The 16867-nt window shown below is 43.4% G+C and overlaps 1 protein-coding gene across 1 annotated transcript in view; it reads right to left on the bottom strand.

Moving 5' to 3' along the window:
• Window positions 1-6971: 6971 nt before the first annotated feature.
• The window catches only part of pdia5 (protein disulfide isomerase family A, member 5), a 48254-nt gene continuing 38358 nt past the window's right edge, over window positions 6972-16867 (bottom strand). The window contains exons 15-17 of the mRNA XM_042084675.1: window positions 14497-14567; window positions 10455-10589; window positions 6972-9302 (exon numbers count right to left, since the gene is read on the bottom strand). Of these exons, the coding sequence (XP_041940609.1) occupies window positions 9222-9302; window positions 10455-10589; window positions 14497-14567 (287 nt within the window). The 3' untranslated portion in view covers window positions 6972-9221. The remainder of the gene's footprint in view (window positions 9303-10454; window positions 10590-14496; window positions 14568-16867) is intronic.

Genomic DNA, 16867 nt, shown 5'->3' with positions numbered 1-16867 from the left:
CAAGGTTTGGGACAACCAAACAGTGTAAGCAAATCCTTATTGTTAGGTGACCATAGCTGTCTTTTCTCTAGGCCTAGGCCTATCGTGTGTCTGTGTGTGTGCATGTGTGTAGCCTACTGTGTGTGTGTGTGTGTGCGGGTGTGTGTAGGCCTAGGCTAGCTGATATGGCCCCCCATGAACCGAATTCCACCCATCTTGGCATGCATTCAGAGCATGGACGTATTATGAACTTTCGGGCCCCTGGGCCCAGATGTATTAAGGGCCCCCCACTAATTGTCGCAAATGGGGGGGGGGGGTATTCGAGATATTCACAGAAAACTGTATCTGGCCTATCCTCCTTTCGGGTGGGCGACGGATAAAAATGAAAAACAATGGTTCCGTGTCATCTTTGTGGGGCTACATGCCCACCAAGTTTTGTGCAGCCCGGTCTATCAGTGTCGGAATCGTTGATGTCTTGCCCATGTTACATTAGCTAGTTCATTTTGCCTAGTTATATTAGCTTCAGTTAGACTTCAGACTTTGCAATTTGATCATCATTCAAATTAGGGCTCAAGGTGTTAATTCATCCACACAGGGGGGTTCCTTAAAATCAAATGATGTAGGATAGTATAGAGTTAGATAAAGTTGGATGGCTCCAGAACTCACACCAGTGGATTGTGTCTTAAAGGAGCCACACCACTTTTATGACACTAGGCCTATAGCTGTTCTGTTGACCTTTAGATTTGTTGCTACTGGGCATGAAGGGCAGGCCAATTATGAGTTCTGTCCAACATTGATGGTAGGTTTAGAAAAAAAGTCAGCACATTTTAATCATATTGCAATAATACCAATAACCGTGATAATTTTGGTCATGATTTTTCATCAGATGTTCATACTGTATCTCTAGGAATCCACCAGCCACAATGGTAGGTGGAAAAAAATATGTTAGGCTATTTCCATCCCTGATACATACGTACACTCATACACACATTCATAAGTCTCAATCTGTCCATTTCCTTCCACAAAACTCGCCAGAAGTCATCATTTTTTTCTACTGAGCTACTACCTTTTTCAGGTGGGCAGGGGGGCCCTTTTCATGTCTGTGCCCAGGGGCCCAATGGCTCATAATCCTTCCATGCCACGGAGTTAAAACACTGGTCTTGTTTTCAAGTGCAATCAATAATTTAATTGTACATTTTGAAGAAACTTTTCCATTCTATTAGTTTAAAAAAAACATACATACATACATAGCAAAAAGGTCAGGGGACAGACATTTTTAAAATTAGGTTTAGGGAAAAATTTAACGCCCACGCACTATGACTTCACAAAATCTCACTCCAGCCAAACACCCAAAGTTGGCAACCCTGACAATATTTATGTTACAATATTAATGTGTCCAACAACCACAGCCAACATGACAAGACTCCCCGTTTAAATTGCATTTTAGAAGTAAGCCCAAAACATCACTTCGCCACAGGAATGAAGTTATGGGCTAGCCTACTTCCAAAGTTAAAGTGTATTAGGTTATAAACGAGTACAATATAAAAAATAGAGATGAAATTGTAGATAGTCTAAATAAGTCAAACAACTAGATGTACCGCAGAACGGTACAAAATATGACTGCCGCCCAGTCCAGCACATTTTTTCCACAAAAATAAATCACGCTGAAAGGCCTATATGATTCTAACTGTGTCACTACATTGCATTATCGACACTCAATTCTCACTGGTATCTGCTAAACAACAAGTACCAAAACATGATTAGTTCATTTCACATGTAAAATTCATTTTATACAACCCTACCCCCATCTTGCCTGTTCATAATTCTGAGAAATTCTTGAATTGTGTGCATGTGTGCGTGTACACGTTTATGTTTATGTGTGTGGGTGTGTGTGTGTGTGTGCGTGCTTGTGTGTTTGCCTGCGTATGTGTGTTTGTGCATGTGCATGCATGCGTACATATGTCTACTGTGTTAGTATGTGTCATACGTATGATTACTGTGAATGTATGTGTGTGTGTGTGTATCTGTTTATGCACATGTGTGCACATGGAATGGGTTAACATGACCCCTGTAGCCAAACAAACGGAAAAAATTGGTCATCCTAGGCCCTACGGTTCTCAAGATATTCACAGAAAACTGTGTCTGCCCTACCCTCCTTTCGGGGGGTCCAGTACAGCGGGGGGGCTACAGATCAAAACGAAAAACAATGGTTTTGGCTATCCATGTGGGGTTACATGCCCACCAAGTTTGGTGTACCCTGGTCTTTCAGTGTCCCGGGAATCCTTGTTGGTGTACGGTCACTAAATGTACACATAAATTATTTTATTGTAAAGCCCCCTATGAACGAAAGTTCACAAAACTTGGCATGCATTCGGAGGGTGTCATAATGATCCTACACTTTCAATTTCGTGCAGTTTTGACCATGTCAGCCAGAGTTATTGTTATGAAAACACCAAATTTTTTGCTTTTTAATTTTTAACTAGGTGGCGCTATACATAAAATAAGTGGTAATGGGATGGGTTGACATGCCCCCTTAAAGGAATTATCCGGAGTAAAATGCACTTTAGATCGATTTACGGATGATTGGGAGTACATACGTTGAGTTGACATCCAAATCATGTCATTCGGATGTGTTTTGAGAAAGTTCGATGTTACCGTTTTTAGTCAAAGCTCGACCAACATACAAAAAAAAGGTGGACCTCCTAGGCCCTACGGTTCTCGAGATATTCACAGGAAACTGTCTCCGGCCACCTACAGGCCAGTTGGTGTATAGTAACATAAATTAATTTATTGTGTGGCCCCCCATGAACGGAATTCCACGAAACTTGGCGTGCATTCAGAGGGTGTCATAATGATCCTACACTTCCAATTTCGTGCAGTTTTGACTATGTTAGGTCACAGATACCTGCGATTACAACACCTCATTTTTACTTTTTTGTGTTTAACTAGGTGGCGCTATACATGAAATGAGTGGTTATGGAATGGGTTGACATGGCCCTTTGAGATCAACATACAAAAAAAAATGGTCCTCCTAAACCCTACGGTTCTCAAGATATTCACAGAAAACTGTGTCTGCCCTACCCTCCTTTCAGGGGGTGCAGTCCAGAGGGGGGGCTACAGATCAAAACGAAAAACGATGGTTCCATGCTATCCATATGGGGTTACATGCCCACCAAGTTTCGTCTACCCCGGTCTTTCAGTGTCCCGGGAATCCTTGACGGAAATTTGGACATGCGAAAAAGAAAAAAAAAAAAAAAGAAAAAAAGAAAGAAATTGTTTTTGAAATTGTTTTGAAAATGTTTGAAATAAGCAAAAAGGATTTTGCCTATAACCTAAACCTTGCAGCAGTACATAACAGTGAATAGTTAATAATAAGATTTAGCAATTTTAGTAGTAGGCCTATTGTAATACAATAATTGCATTTGCTACTGTACATCTGCATGAGAATGTGTTTAATCTGATGCCAAACAATAATATTTCCACAGTGCAAAAGCAGCCTGAACCTAATGAACTCCATCACCTCCTCTTCTCTGCTGTGAAAAATGATATTTGTTTCAGCTCCTGACCGCGCTGAGTTACGCTGAGTGTCTTAGCAACAAATTCAATGAGGCAAGGAAATCGTATCACCAAGGTATTTTACATTCAGCTTGAGAGACTGATAATTACCTTTAACTACCTTGGAGTGCTAATTATCAAAACTACATTATTGCCAGGGAGGCCACTTTTGCATTCAGCACACACAGCAAAACCAAATGGACTGAGCGTCACCTGCATAACCTCCACTCTCTCTCAAGTGGGGCCAGGATTATTTATGAGCAAGCTAATATTTGTAATTACATGCCTGCCTTAGGCTTTGTAATGTTTTTTAGATATGCATTGTGCCTTCTGGCTGCAGTTCCAAACCATTCAAATAATTTAAATGTAATCTTGCAGTCTCACAACATTGTGTGGCACTATTTATATCAAATCAACTGGATCTTACATGATCACTTTTTAGGAAATAGACACAAGGGTCTTACAATATAATACAATTTGCCTCTAACCTTACTTCAGTTGGTTTGGACATTTCATGTTGGTATTGATGAGGTTGAAGTTCAAAGATGTTGGTGACTCACTCCATCACATCAGAGCGCTTGTCCTGTTTTTTTTGTCTTCCCATTGCAATTTACTCGTTTTGATTAAAGCAGTTCATCAGCTGGGGAATCACTATGCAGAGGCCATGCAGAAACCTCAGACTGTTTCATTTGCTTGCATAAATGGTTGCAGAAGAATATGCTGGGTAGGTGCTTTGTAAAGAAAGTGGATTTTTTTTATTGCACACACTGTGCTTGAGCAAGTTTGGAATTAAGGAAACAAAATAAATGTGGCAAAAAAATGATTAATCACTAGTCAACAAATCTAACAAAATAGCATTCTCAATAAAACCCTCAAGTATATCAATTAATTCCATTGCAGCCCTACTAATTGGGCTTTCATTTTGTCAATTTTAGATGTGGTCTGTGCAGTGCTCCAGTTTTCTAAGCTACTCTGGAAATGCTGATGTAATGAGACGTCGCTGTATTTAAAAGGGGGCAAAACCCCTCCTCTGGACAGTCTCACTCAGGCAGGGCTTTATCTGCTCTTATGGTGGCTGTGAAGGTTGAAGTCTGGTTTACTGACAGTCTGATGAGTTCTTGCTGGTCAGTTAAAAGTGTTTCTCCTGGGGTTGAGATGTGATGAGGAAAATAAAATGCTCTAACTTTATATGCCACTGAAATGACATGATAATTGAGGTGTGTGTGTGTGTGTGTGCGCGGATGGGTATTAGAAGGGGGAAGGGGGTTGCAGGGAACAAAAAAGAAAATATATAATTCTCCTGCAGTCTTGTAGATACTGCTACCAACAGCAGTGTTGTTGAGATCAATCCACACAATTCAGAGGAGTATGGATTGGACAGATGATTTCTTTCGCAGATGAATCAGGACCCTATTTACAGGGGGAAGCAGTGTCCTTACTTTCCTTGAACAGCACCCCACCCCCCCAAGAGAGGAATTAAACAAAGATAGAAGCCAATCTCCCCTCATACATCACAAAACCCAATTAAGCTTAAAAATCTATAAATTCACAATTTTATCTGAGGCTGTAGAACAACATGGTATTGTATTTCTTGAATTGGGTGTTCTCTGTTGTTTGGGGGGGGGGGGTTGATATGGATCTTTGGGCAAGAGCGCTACATCATGTATACTGCTGTTAGAACAAAAGAGGGAGTTAGTCTTTATTCAGTGGCAATAATTATGAAGAGCTTGAACCACTGTTGTTCTAACCAATTCGCCTGGATGTCTCCTCGAGGCAGTTTGGTTCTCATTCTTGTACAGAAATGTGTTTAAAATGCATTCTGAGATAGACAGAGAGACAAAAAGAAAGAAAAAAGAATCCAAAGGGGTAACAGAAGGTGGCATTCAACTTTCCCAGTGTTGGGTATGTACACAGACTACCCCAGAATAAGATACCCTCCAAAAACAACTTCAGTCCAGAAGATATTCATTCAAAATGGTCTCTCTGCTCTGTTCCTATACTAAGGTTTGTTCTAACCTCTTTGCTTTTGATGTCTTGGAAAACTTGTATAGTTTTAAGCCAGAAAGGCAAAAGGTGTGGTGTGGAAGTCGCTGGATTATTTCAACTTCAAAGCTTCACAGAATCACGTGAGGTCATGTCAGAGAGAGACAGTCCTCCTAAGGTGACGGACACACACAAACCATGGTTGCCCTGAGACACGAAACCCAATTACCGAACAGAGCCCGACGGATTCATGTTCAAAATGCAGAACTGAATAAAACCTGCACAGCCGTTCCTTCTCTCAGCCTGATTTGTATGCCTGCCCTCCTTGTCATCCCTTCCTTGCAGAGCTGGAGCAGCATGCAGTCAACCATGGGAGAAATTGTCCAGCACCTGCAATATCCTCCTTTGGGTGTAATTTTGATTTGAGTAGGGACACAAGCACTCTCTCCCTGGCATTAATCACCCATGCACCCAAGCAGTCATCTACTTCACACTGCCACTAGCAAGTAAAAAAAAAAAAAGATAAATAAGAATTCATCTCATGCAGTGCTGTGGTGTGTTCAGAATAGTTCACATCCTCTTCTCCTTAAGGAAACACTGAAAGCGTTGAGCCTTGAGGCTTGACTTCAGTGGTCTTGTCACTCTCTAGGTGATTCCAGAGAGTTCTGTCAAGCATTCAGTTACGTGATGACAAGTTCAGCCCTGGGAAATTGTTTCAAACTGTCAATCCTCCGTTCAAACAACTTCTTTCAATAACTGGACTGGCGTCAGTTCAGCTCGCCACTGTCCCAGAGCTCCTGTGTCTCTTATGTGGGTTGGTGTATGAAGTCATATGACCACCATCTGAAGTGGATTGAAAATGTATGGATGTCAGTCAAGAGCAAGACTACACTCAGACAAACCAAGCTGGTTTTCAGTCTACTTGCCATCGGAAAGGAAGAATTAAGTTCACAGACAGATAGTAGGTGGACATCTGTTCAGACACTTCAAACTAATTTGCATTAAATATTGTTCAGTGGTGAGGAAGTGAAAATAAAATCACTATGGGCAAAATCAATTTGCTAATTTAACAGCAAGGACAAGACCTTCAGAACAAACATTGAGGAGTCGGGAGGCTCAATGTTCCCATGCCACTTGATAGCTATAGCAACAAGAAATTTGCTTGTTGATAAGACTTTGCCTGCTATTTAAATTACGACACTGAGAGTACATGATTAAGAACACTGTACTCTGGCCAGGAGTAAAGGAAAAGTGTTCATACACCATTATACATACTGTAGAGCTTCAATCCAAGACGCTCAGTTATTACTTTTAATACAAGTACGAACAAGTCTGGGAGCTCCATTCCCAGACTACACACAGAAGAAAAAGAAAATAGTCTTCATGTTCATATTTCTCCTCCCGATTTCTAAATGTGTATTTGTGTGCATAGAAAAGACAAAACGGCAAACAGATGTTGGAAATGTATGTTTTCTTTATTTTACTTAAGGTGGTCATTTCTAGGGGCAGATCTGCACACATGGCTGGGAGCGGAAATCAAACAAAGGCGACACAGACTTCTTGGCATTAGTGTGGCATCCCCCTGATATGGAGATCTTTGGGATAAAACAGACGGGCTTCCGCTTTGGCGCCTGTGGTCCTGCTTCTGAAAGACTCCCAATATCCCAACACCATACTGTATCAAAGGGCTCGTCTCTCCTGCTGTGGTTACAGGCTCTCCTTCCTTGTGCTGGTCTAGTAATCAGTTATAAGCTTCAAAAAACCAGTAACCATCGCTAGAGGACAATGCAGTGACAACAGATGCCACACTAACAACACGTAAACCCTGAATCAGCACAGAAACACATCTCATCTAATAACAGTGTATGAGGACAGCACATGGTTTGCCATTGAAAGACGGATTTTTCTTTCTCTCTCTCTCTTTCTTTTGTTAATCATAGACCCAGAACAATATACATCAGCTTTCCTGCTTTCCTTGGCTCTTACTGTTTTATTTAATACTTTCTGCACTGCCGCAACTCAGGAATGTAAACCATACCCCCTCTATCTACACATTTTGTTCTCTCCGCTGTAAGACAAATGTAAACAACTATTTCATTTCGGCAACTAGGGCTCTGCAACATCCAGCTGGAATGCAAATCACGCTGCTCGCCTGCTCCCTTTCTTAATTGTGTTTGGTGATCCCTGAGAATCTTATTCATAATGAAACCAAACTCCTGAAAAATACAAAAGAAAAGTTCAGCTACAGATATGGTCTTTAAAATATGTATAATGTCTTAACACTAGGAACACTTCCAGCAGGCTGCAATTTTGAGTCACTACCACCACATCACGGCTGGGAGATATACATTCTCAAACCGCACCCACATGGGCATGCTAGGATGCACAGACACTTCACAAGCTCAACATCTTTCACAACAGGCGAAGACAGGGAGGAGGGGGCGGGGGGGTAACAGCAGAGAGCACATCATGGGGGTTAAACTAGTCCTACAGACACAACCACCAGGATGTGTTGAACTTGATGGCCTGGTTAAACGAGACAAGAATGTTCCTTGATTGTCTGCCCTACGGTTGTCCCAACCAACTGAGCTTCAGTAGATCTCAGCGAGTCCGAGTGCACAGATGTCCAGCAGCAAAGGGAGCAAGGTGCAGCTCCTTGCAATGGACATGAGAGTCTAAAGCATCCAGCTGCTGGAGGGAAAAGCACTACACGCCTTGGCTTTTGATATGTGCACCTACATGTACACAAAACATGGCTGTGGTATTTACTGGCTTTACATACAATGGTAAAAGTTGATCACAAGCAGTGTTGATAAGGACTTTATAAACACAAGAGTTCTGTCAATTCACCAGGATAGGGAACACATATTGCAGGATCTCTTCCACCCTGAACAGGAAATGGATATGAATTTGGCATCGCAATTGCCCACTAACTTTTTGGCATTAAGTTACATCATGACCTAATTTTTGTTTTTCCATAGCTAACAAAATATAATGAGGAATATGATGGCTCCAGCATAAAAACACACCTAGTCAATAGGTCTGATCTTTGAAATGATTTGGACTGATTTCGTTCAGTGATCACCGCACATTTTGTTTAGCTTAAACATTCATTAAGGCCACAGATTTTAGCTACAAGTTCTTTTCGTCATACTTTTTTCCTGTTTTGTATTTCTAATCGACACCTAATATGATATTTCAGTATAAAAATATTTGATAACGGACATGTATATTTGTATTGTTCTTCAGAGGAAGGGGGGGACAGTGATGAGGAGTCCTGATGAAGGATCACTGTGGGCGTTATGTGGCAAAGCAACATGGCCGATCCCCTCATCAAAGATGGCCACCCACAGCTTAAAGCCTTTGGGCCTGGAGATGGCTATTGCATAGATAAAAGATGTAGGTTTGATATTTGCAGTCACAGTATTTGGGAATACTTGTTTCTCTTTCATGATCACATCAAAATGCTTCATAAATCAAACAACGAAATAAAACAAAAAAAAAAAAAACATGTCCAAAGTGGTGTGATGGTTTGACACTGGTATTACAAAGGTAAGGGCACCGTTGTATACAAAAATAGCCTTTTTCCAGCTGAGATTTTTCAAGTCTCTGATGTCAGTGCTGAGGTGGGGAGCTCCTGCCCAGGTCACAGTGCAATGGCAGGCTTGCCCCTCCCCAACCCCCTGATTGGGCCACAACCACTCTTAAAGCTCCTCCTTCCGCTTGCCAACCTTCTCTTGGTCCCGCCCCCTCAAGCTGCGCATGAAGCCAATGAAGCCAGCCTCCTACAATCACAATCAGAACGAAGAGTCAGTATCAACAAATAAACACAGACGGCATCAACATGGACATTGAGTATCCTTGGTATTATCGGGTCTTTCATTTCTCCAATTTTGTGCAAAGATTCTAGCGCGCTACATTGAAGATAGATTCCTGATTAGAATCAAAGATGAAAGAGCAGCATGCTCTAGAATGGTTGCCAAGAACTGTAATCAGTAATTGGAATAGTATTTATTTATCAAAATTGGGATATGCCTCAAATCATTTATCAAAATCGGGATATGCCTCACAACCGGGATACTGAAGTACATGTAAACACAGTCACAGAGAGAGACTACAGTCCAGCACTCACAGCAACAAGTGCTTAAAGGTTTCAGAATTACACAACTACACATGGATGTTGCCAATATATAAACAAGTCGTCTGAGGGCAGAGTAAGTATATTTTAGGTGATTCAAGATTGAACCTGGTAAAATAAACAGTGAGAAAATGTTACCACTTACTGTAGATACTGTTAGGTATGGCATTTGAAAATACTAAAATTGCTTATTTTGCTCTAGGTAGCTGAACACCATTTTAACTGCAACAGCATTGGTGAGTTATTCATTATCAGGCGCTTACACAGAGGGAGGAAATCTGTATTAAAGCTTCATTTTAATTTGTGGGTATGAGTTTCACTGCTGAAGGCTGGCTGGCCTCACTAAGTGCAATTGTCTTTCAACACCTTTTGAATAACCTGTATTGATTTGGCCACCTGGGTAATGGCTTGCCAAAATACTGTGCTCTAGTGCAATTATGTGTTGGCACCGGGCCTTACAGCAACTCTGTGTTTGTAACCAGAATCATCTTTCCTGTTCCCACAGTATGCCTTTTAGACACGTTTGCAGAATGCCATCTGAGTCAAGACAGAGGTAAGACATAAACTTGAGGAACACAAAAGAAAGATCAAAGACTGCTTTGATTTTGGGGATATAGTTCTGGTCATAAAACACCTCCCCCGTCTATCCTAACAGTTTATTTGATTTGTAAAGGACGGGGTAAAAGATAGTTTAACTTTACAGTAGAACATCTGCATCTAATAACACAGCAACATTAACAGGAGAATGTGTCCTTTTGTCACATTAAAGAAACAAAATGGCTCATTGCCAGAAACATACCCCTCTGTCTCCATTATATTTCTCATGAAATTTGCCATAGTTGTAGTAGTTGAAAGTTGGGTAACCCTCCACACTTTCCTGCTTGCACAACTCATGATTTTGTCCTTTGGTGCAGTCCACCGCAGCGTAGGCAATCTGAAAGATGGCAAATATAACAACGGTCACTCACCGCCATTAGCATTTAACAGCAGTACCATTATGCCAGACATACCTTGCGCATTTGTGTTGTGGCAGCACCACAACAACAGTAACCATAAACAACTGAAATGCCTGGAAGTATGGCTGTCTTTGCACAAAAATGCACTTTTACATTTGAAAGAGAAAACACCAATTCAGGAGGAGATTCAAGTCTTCGCCCCCAATGGGACATTGTGCTCCCTTCTCACAACGCTGTTTGTTTACTCTCTCTGCCAACAAGACGCTTAAGCTCAGGGGGATGATTTAGCCTGGCCAACAGTAGCAGGCATGTTCACCAATCACAGCCAGTGATGTGCAACAACAATAATATTGATCACGTCACACTGTCCCTCATCGTACTCATCCGGTAAAGTCAAGAGATACAATGGCGAAACCTCATAGAGCTTAATATTGGTCACCCAGCGAATTAAAGTGGCTCATTTGCATTAGCCCACGCTTTTCAGTGGGAAATGAGCTGAGGCAGAAATAGCTTCAAAAATGAAGACCGAGTATATCTTAGCGCTAAAGCAAAATAGGGCAACTGCAAGCCAGCACTTTTCTGTGAATGCCTGCACTACTGAGGCTTGCTCTGTGCATTTTACTTAACTGGACTGGAAACAGTATGCGCTCAGGCTGTAGCCAAGTTTAACAACACAGCTGCTTTGGCAGTGACAGAGCTCTTCCGTGCTATACATTTCCTTTCCCCAAATTTAGCCAACCATTATTTTCACTTGGGAGGGGAAAAAAAAGTGACTAATACATTTCCATCAGGCTACGCCATTAAGACTGGGGGAAGGAAAGAGACAGAGAAAATAGGGGAGAACAATCACTCTGTGAGCGAAGGAGCGCAATGAAAGAGATTTACGCCGAGGCACTAGCGGTGAGGCAGTTAACGAAACTTTCATAAATGAGCCGTTAACAGCACTTGACAAACAACACGTTCCACTCTTGGGTTCTGAATGCAGCCTGTTGCAAGGTCACCATCTCACTTGATCTATAATGCCTTCGTCAACCGTGCAAGAGTAGATATCCATCAGGCAAGGATGGATGCTGAGACGGCTACTGTAAAAGCAAGCCATTAGAAGGCTAATTTATTCCTTTAGTGCAAAGATTCTATGAGGTCAAACCAATTTTTGTCATTCTCTCTAGTGGAGTCACAATGCTGGTCATTTGTTGGATTAAAAATCTTTATGATTGGGGCATTACTATAACCTAATCTAAACATAGGAACAATTGTAGAGCTTAAGGCATTGGGAAACTCACTCCAATGCCAGCTAAACAACTTGCTCCCTCCAAGTAAACAATAATTGTGCCCCAAGGGTATTCATTTGTACTGTTTGTTTGTATTCAATGACTCCTCTTGCTGTACTTTAGCACCAGACTAAAGAGTTAAATGCAACAAAAAGATTAGAAAGGGGCATGCGACCGCTATTTGCTAAATGAGAACAGCATTCGATTATGAGCCACCTTATGCAACATGCGTGAATCAATGCCCCATGGAGACTCTAACATTAGGCCTGAGGAGTTCGGCCGCAGGAGATGTATCTGCTGTTCAGGCACTGGACGTTTTCTCCTCTGGACGTTTTCTTCGAAGCCACTGATAAGCCCACCCACGAAGGCAGAGGATCCATAAAAGCTCACGGTGAGCCGATCAATCTGAACAGTGCCACATTGACATGAGGAAAATGACCTGAAAGCACACCACTTTTTTCCTCCTTCCTCAAACACTGTGGCTACTGGGGCTATTGATCGTACTTGAAATGGTGGAAGTCCTCCTAACATCAAATTGATCGAGCCTGCCCTGTTGCCCAAACGTCCCAACATTTAAGAGTGAAAGCCCTGCGGCTGCTGGAGAAGATGGCTCTCTGGAAGGACACTTGTGTTAAGACATTACCGTAGGGTGTAACATGGGAACAAATAGAAGGGTTATCAAGTATCAGAAGTACTAATTTACACCTTTAACAAGGAGAGTGCTTTGTCACAAGCACAGGTAATTACGCTGGCAAAATATGCAGGCAATTACACTAGGGTTCTCATTACAAGACAGGATTGCTGAGGAAATTAAAGCTATTCCAGACGGCCTTTCCTTTGTACTTGTGGATATTCAGCTCAATCGGTGGAAGAAAAACAACTCATTGACTTCACTTTATACTTTAGCAACCAACTTATTTTTTATCCCTATCGCATGCGGAAAAAAACGCTATACTAATTGGGCATCTTCAAAGCTTGTTTTTCTCGTTGTGTTATGTTTGCCTTTGGTAAACAAGAACTCTCAACTGGAGAGAACCACAGTTCATCACTGGGGGCCCTGGCTTGCCCAGAGAGAGGGAGAGGGAGAGAGAGATAGAGAGAGAGAGAAAGAGCGAACAGGGTGAGATGCCCATCACTCTCCTACAGACCCAGCTACACTGCCAGAGCAAAAACAAGCATGGCACAGTTATGCTGGCTCAGGACAGCGACAAATGAAGATAAAGAGTGTGGATGATGTTCCAAGCCCTGGCAGCAGAGGACGTGAGATGGAGAACACAAAGAGAACGAAAGGGAGCCACCACTGGGAGAGCGAGATAGAGAGAGAGAGAGAAATGAACTGATTGATATAAGTGTAGACAGATAGATAGAAATGCTTAGATGCTGGCGCAGTGGCAGCCAAACGTCCATCAGAGAGGTCAGTCCAGAGACTGGCCAAACTGGAGAGTGGTGTGCATAAGATGAGGGCTGAGAGAAGTGTTCCCAGTCCAACACTGTCCGATCCAATGTAAGCACAATCTAATGTAATCTAATCTAATCTAACCTGGTCCGGTCTCTGCCCTACTCAGCTGTGCTCCGCACCACTCCACCCCAGCGCCAGCAGATGGAGCTTTCTCCGCACGGCAGTGGTCCTTCCAACACCACTCAGCTCAATGTGACGTGAGGAGAGCGGGCCAACGAGTGTCCCACTCAAAACAACACATTCTGCTTTTCATTAAATCACTCAGAAAAGCAGGATGGAGAGATGGAGAGAGAGAGAGAGCGAGAGAGAGCGAGAGAGAGAGAGAGAAAGACCTCGTTGGGATAAAGGGCGTTGTCTGAACAAACAAGTACATGTGATGGGGGTGGGGTGGGGATGAAGCCTGCTTCGCCTCTCAACTGTGCCTTTGGCTAAAGTGGATTTCAACATTCTAGGGGCTTGAATAATGATAATGCGTGAGGCCAGGACTTAAGAGGCACTGGAAGATTAAAGCCGAGTGACGCTATGCATGATGCATTTCAGCCATTTGCAAAAACAATCCAACATCGCAGCTAAACCCAGGCCAATAATAAATGTCTGGAGAGACATGAACTCCAGGTCTCTGCAGCAGAGGGATGGAAGTTTCCAGAAGTTATTTGAGGCCAGGAGGGGGGGGTATGGGGGAGGAAAAGGGAGTGAAATTTCACAAGATGTGGACTGGAACACATAAAATACCATTATACCTATTCCACCTCCCCGGAGACAGAGACACCGAACGTGATGCTGAAGATGACGATGATGATGATGGATGATGGGAATGGAGGGAGAGGTGAAGATGAAGGGAGGGAGTCTGGCAGGAACGGGAGCTGAGGCACAAGGGCTGTTTGCAGCTCAGTGGGGTGTGTGAAGGTGCGCACACACACAGACACACATACACACACACGGGCACACACACACACACACACACACACACACACACACACACACACACACGGACACGCACGGACACACACACGCACACACACACACACGCACGCACGGACACACACACACACGCACGCACGGACACGCACACACACACACACACACACACACACACACACACACAGGCCCTTTGATTCACGACAGAGGGCTCCCCTTAACAGGCTTGAGTCTCACCTTGCGGTCCTCTTTGAAGAGATCGGCGGCCGTGGAGAAGTGGGGGACAGCGTTCTTGCAGTGCGGGCACCCTGGGGGAAACCAAAGCAGAGGCCAGTCAGTTCCTTTTCTCTCCCTCACCAAATGTCCTTAAACAAACCACACACGACAGAAGTGCGGCCCGCTGCTCTGCGGCTGCACAGATCGACATCCGTCCAGGTTAATTACACAGTGAAAGCAGAGTATCATCAAAGCTACAGGAGAGTGATAACACTGAGAAGTCTGATAACATCTACATGTAGGATCCTATAGGAACACACACAGATGAACACACACACACACAGACAGACACACAGACAGACAGACAGACAGACAGACAGAGACAGACAGACAGACAGAGTACACAGGTAAACACACACACACATGGCCACCCTGGTCTGTCCTTATTGGAATTTTCCCCCATTAGTGGTGGCTCTCTTCAGCTTTACTGTGAGTAATAAATCCCTTTATTGCGCTCATAGATAAGAAACCTCCCGGGTGCTTTCCTCAGGCCATCTGTATCCGTCATCTGCACACTGAGCCTACTGCTCAGGTGGGCTGCTCACACACACACACACACACACACACACACACACACACACACACACACACACACACACACACACACACACACACACACACACACACACACACACACACACACACACACACCTCAACCGATGGCTTGCTAATGTTTCAGATCATGTCACAAGCCTCATTAATCTGACAGATGTGCTATATTACTGAGGAAGGCTCATCATATGACCACATGACTCATACATATCTGTGAGGATGACTTCTTGAGATTTGATTGGTGGAATTGAAAGTACACACAATCTCAGCCTTTAGCATAGGAATGGACAATGAGTCAGGGGATTGGCACTTCAGTAAAATATCCATATCTAAAGCTGTAAGCTATACATTTATCTCCTACACACGGTCTGCAGCTAACATGAGCAAATGTGAGGAATAAGAACAGCAGCTGTGATGACCCTACAGCCCAGTCCACCCTGCTCTCTGTTATTGCAGAGCTGCTGGTAGATTTAATGACCACAAGACTCGAGGAAACAACCAGGACACAAAGCACTTAACGAAAACATGAAGGAGCCAAAAGGTTGTGTATGGTCATGACACACATGAGCGCACACACACACAAACACACTATAGGTCTGTTCCTGTGATCATGAGATCCATGATTCCTCAGTCCAATTGATTGGCTTTGTTGACCGCCACAGCAGCTAAAACCAGGGAATGCAAGCCAGTGCTTTAAATAATGCCACCGGCCGAGCAGCAGTTGCCTGTTATCGCATCATGTAAAAGGTGTAATAGCCTCTACACTATACAGAGAGACAGAGACTGTTGGGAGCAGGTCGCCGATACGCCCGACACACCAATCACAAGCCGAGACTCGGCCACTCAACGCCGCAGATGGCACAGTAGTCATTATGCCCTCCATGCAGTCGTATTACACTCCATTTTCTAAAAAAGCCTGACCTGCTTTATGCTATTAGCTCACCATCACGAGTGAGCCTCTCGTCTGTTGCCATGACGAAGCAGGGGGCAGGTGCGCTAATAATGGGGCTCCAACAGGTGTAAACAGAAAAAAAAAGAGCAATCATCACCATTTTGTGTGATTGCACTAAAAGGCCCGAATGAGCATTTAAAACAAAGCTACAATGGCAGAAACAACAGACCAATTAGTGCGTTCCACACATAAAGATAAAAGGAAACATGCTGCGCGGCACAGAGGGTGGGATGCATGGAGCCAACAGAGACTTCCTATTCAGTCACGATTAGCATATTGTCTAATGGCATTAGGGTATTAGCGTGACACTGGCTCGATCTCAGAAATCCCCCAAATACGGAAATGTTACACGGAGCGCAAGATGACTTTGAGACCAGGAATGAAAACAATAAGATCTGACTCGATTTCTTTATTTATTATCATTTCCTTCGCCATCCTGCCTGGAGTTTTGTCTGGAGGTGTGCTTTTGGAGGAGACGCATGCTGACTGCACTGCACTGCTCTGCACCACGCCGCGCACTGCTGGGGCTTTGACGTTACCATCAAACACAGACTGCGGGAATTCTCTGCTGTGGCGCGCACACACCCTCACATCAAGTATCAATCGACTGGAAGAAACGTTGCTGGGTTGCTGGGATGAGGAGGGACTGGTTGGTTTGTGTCCCTTTTAGACTTACTCCCCGTTTTCATGTTAGTAATACCTTCCAACAGTGCTGTGTGAGATAAGTGAGATATACAATACCCCCCCCCCCCCCCAAAACCCTTCTGCAGTCCTCCAGCCCATGGATAAGATTGGGCAGACTACCACTGACGATTCACCACGAAAAAA

The sequence above is a fragment of the Alosa sapidissima genome, chromosome 2 (genome assembly GCF_018492685.1).
Source record: "Alosa sapidissima isolate fAloSap1 chromosome 2, fAloSap1.pri, whole genome shotgun sequence".
Lineage (NCBI taxonomy): Eukaryota > Metazoa > Chordata > Actinopteri > Clupeiformes > Clupeidae > Alosa > Alosa sapidissima.
Note: the sequence above shows the minus strand (reverse complement) of the source record. Positions and strands in the feature narration are given on the sequence as shown.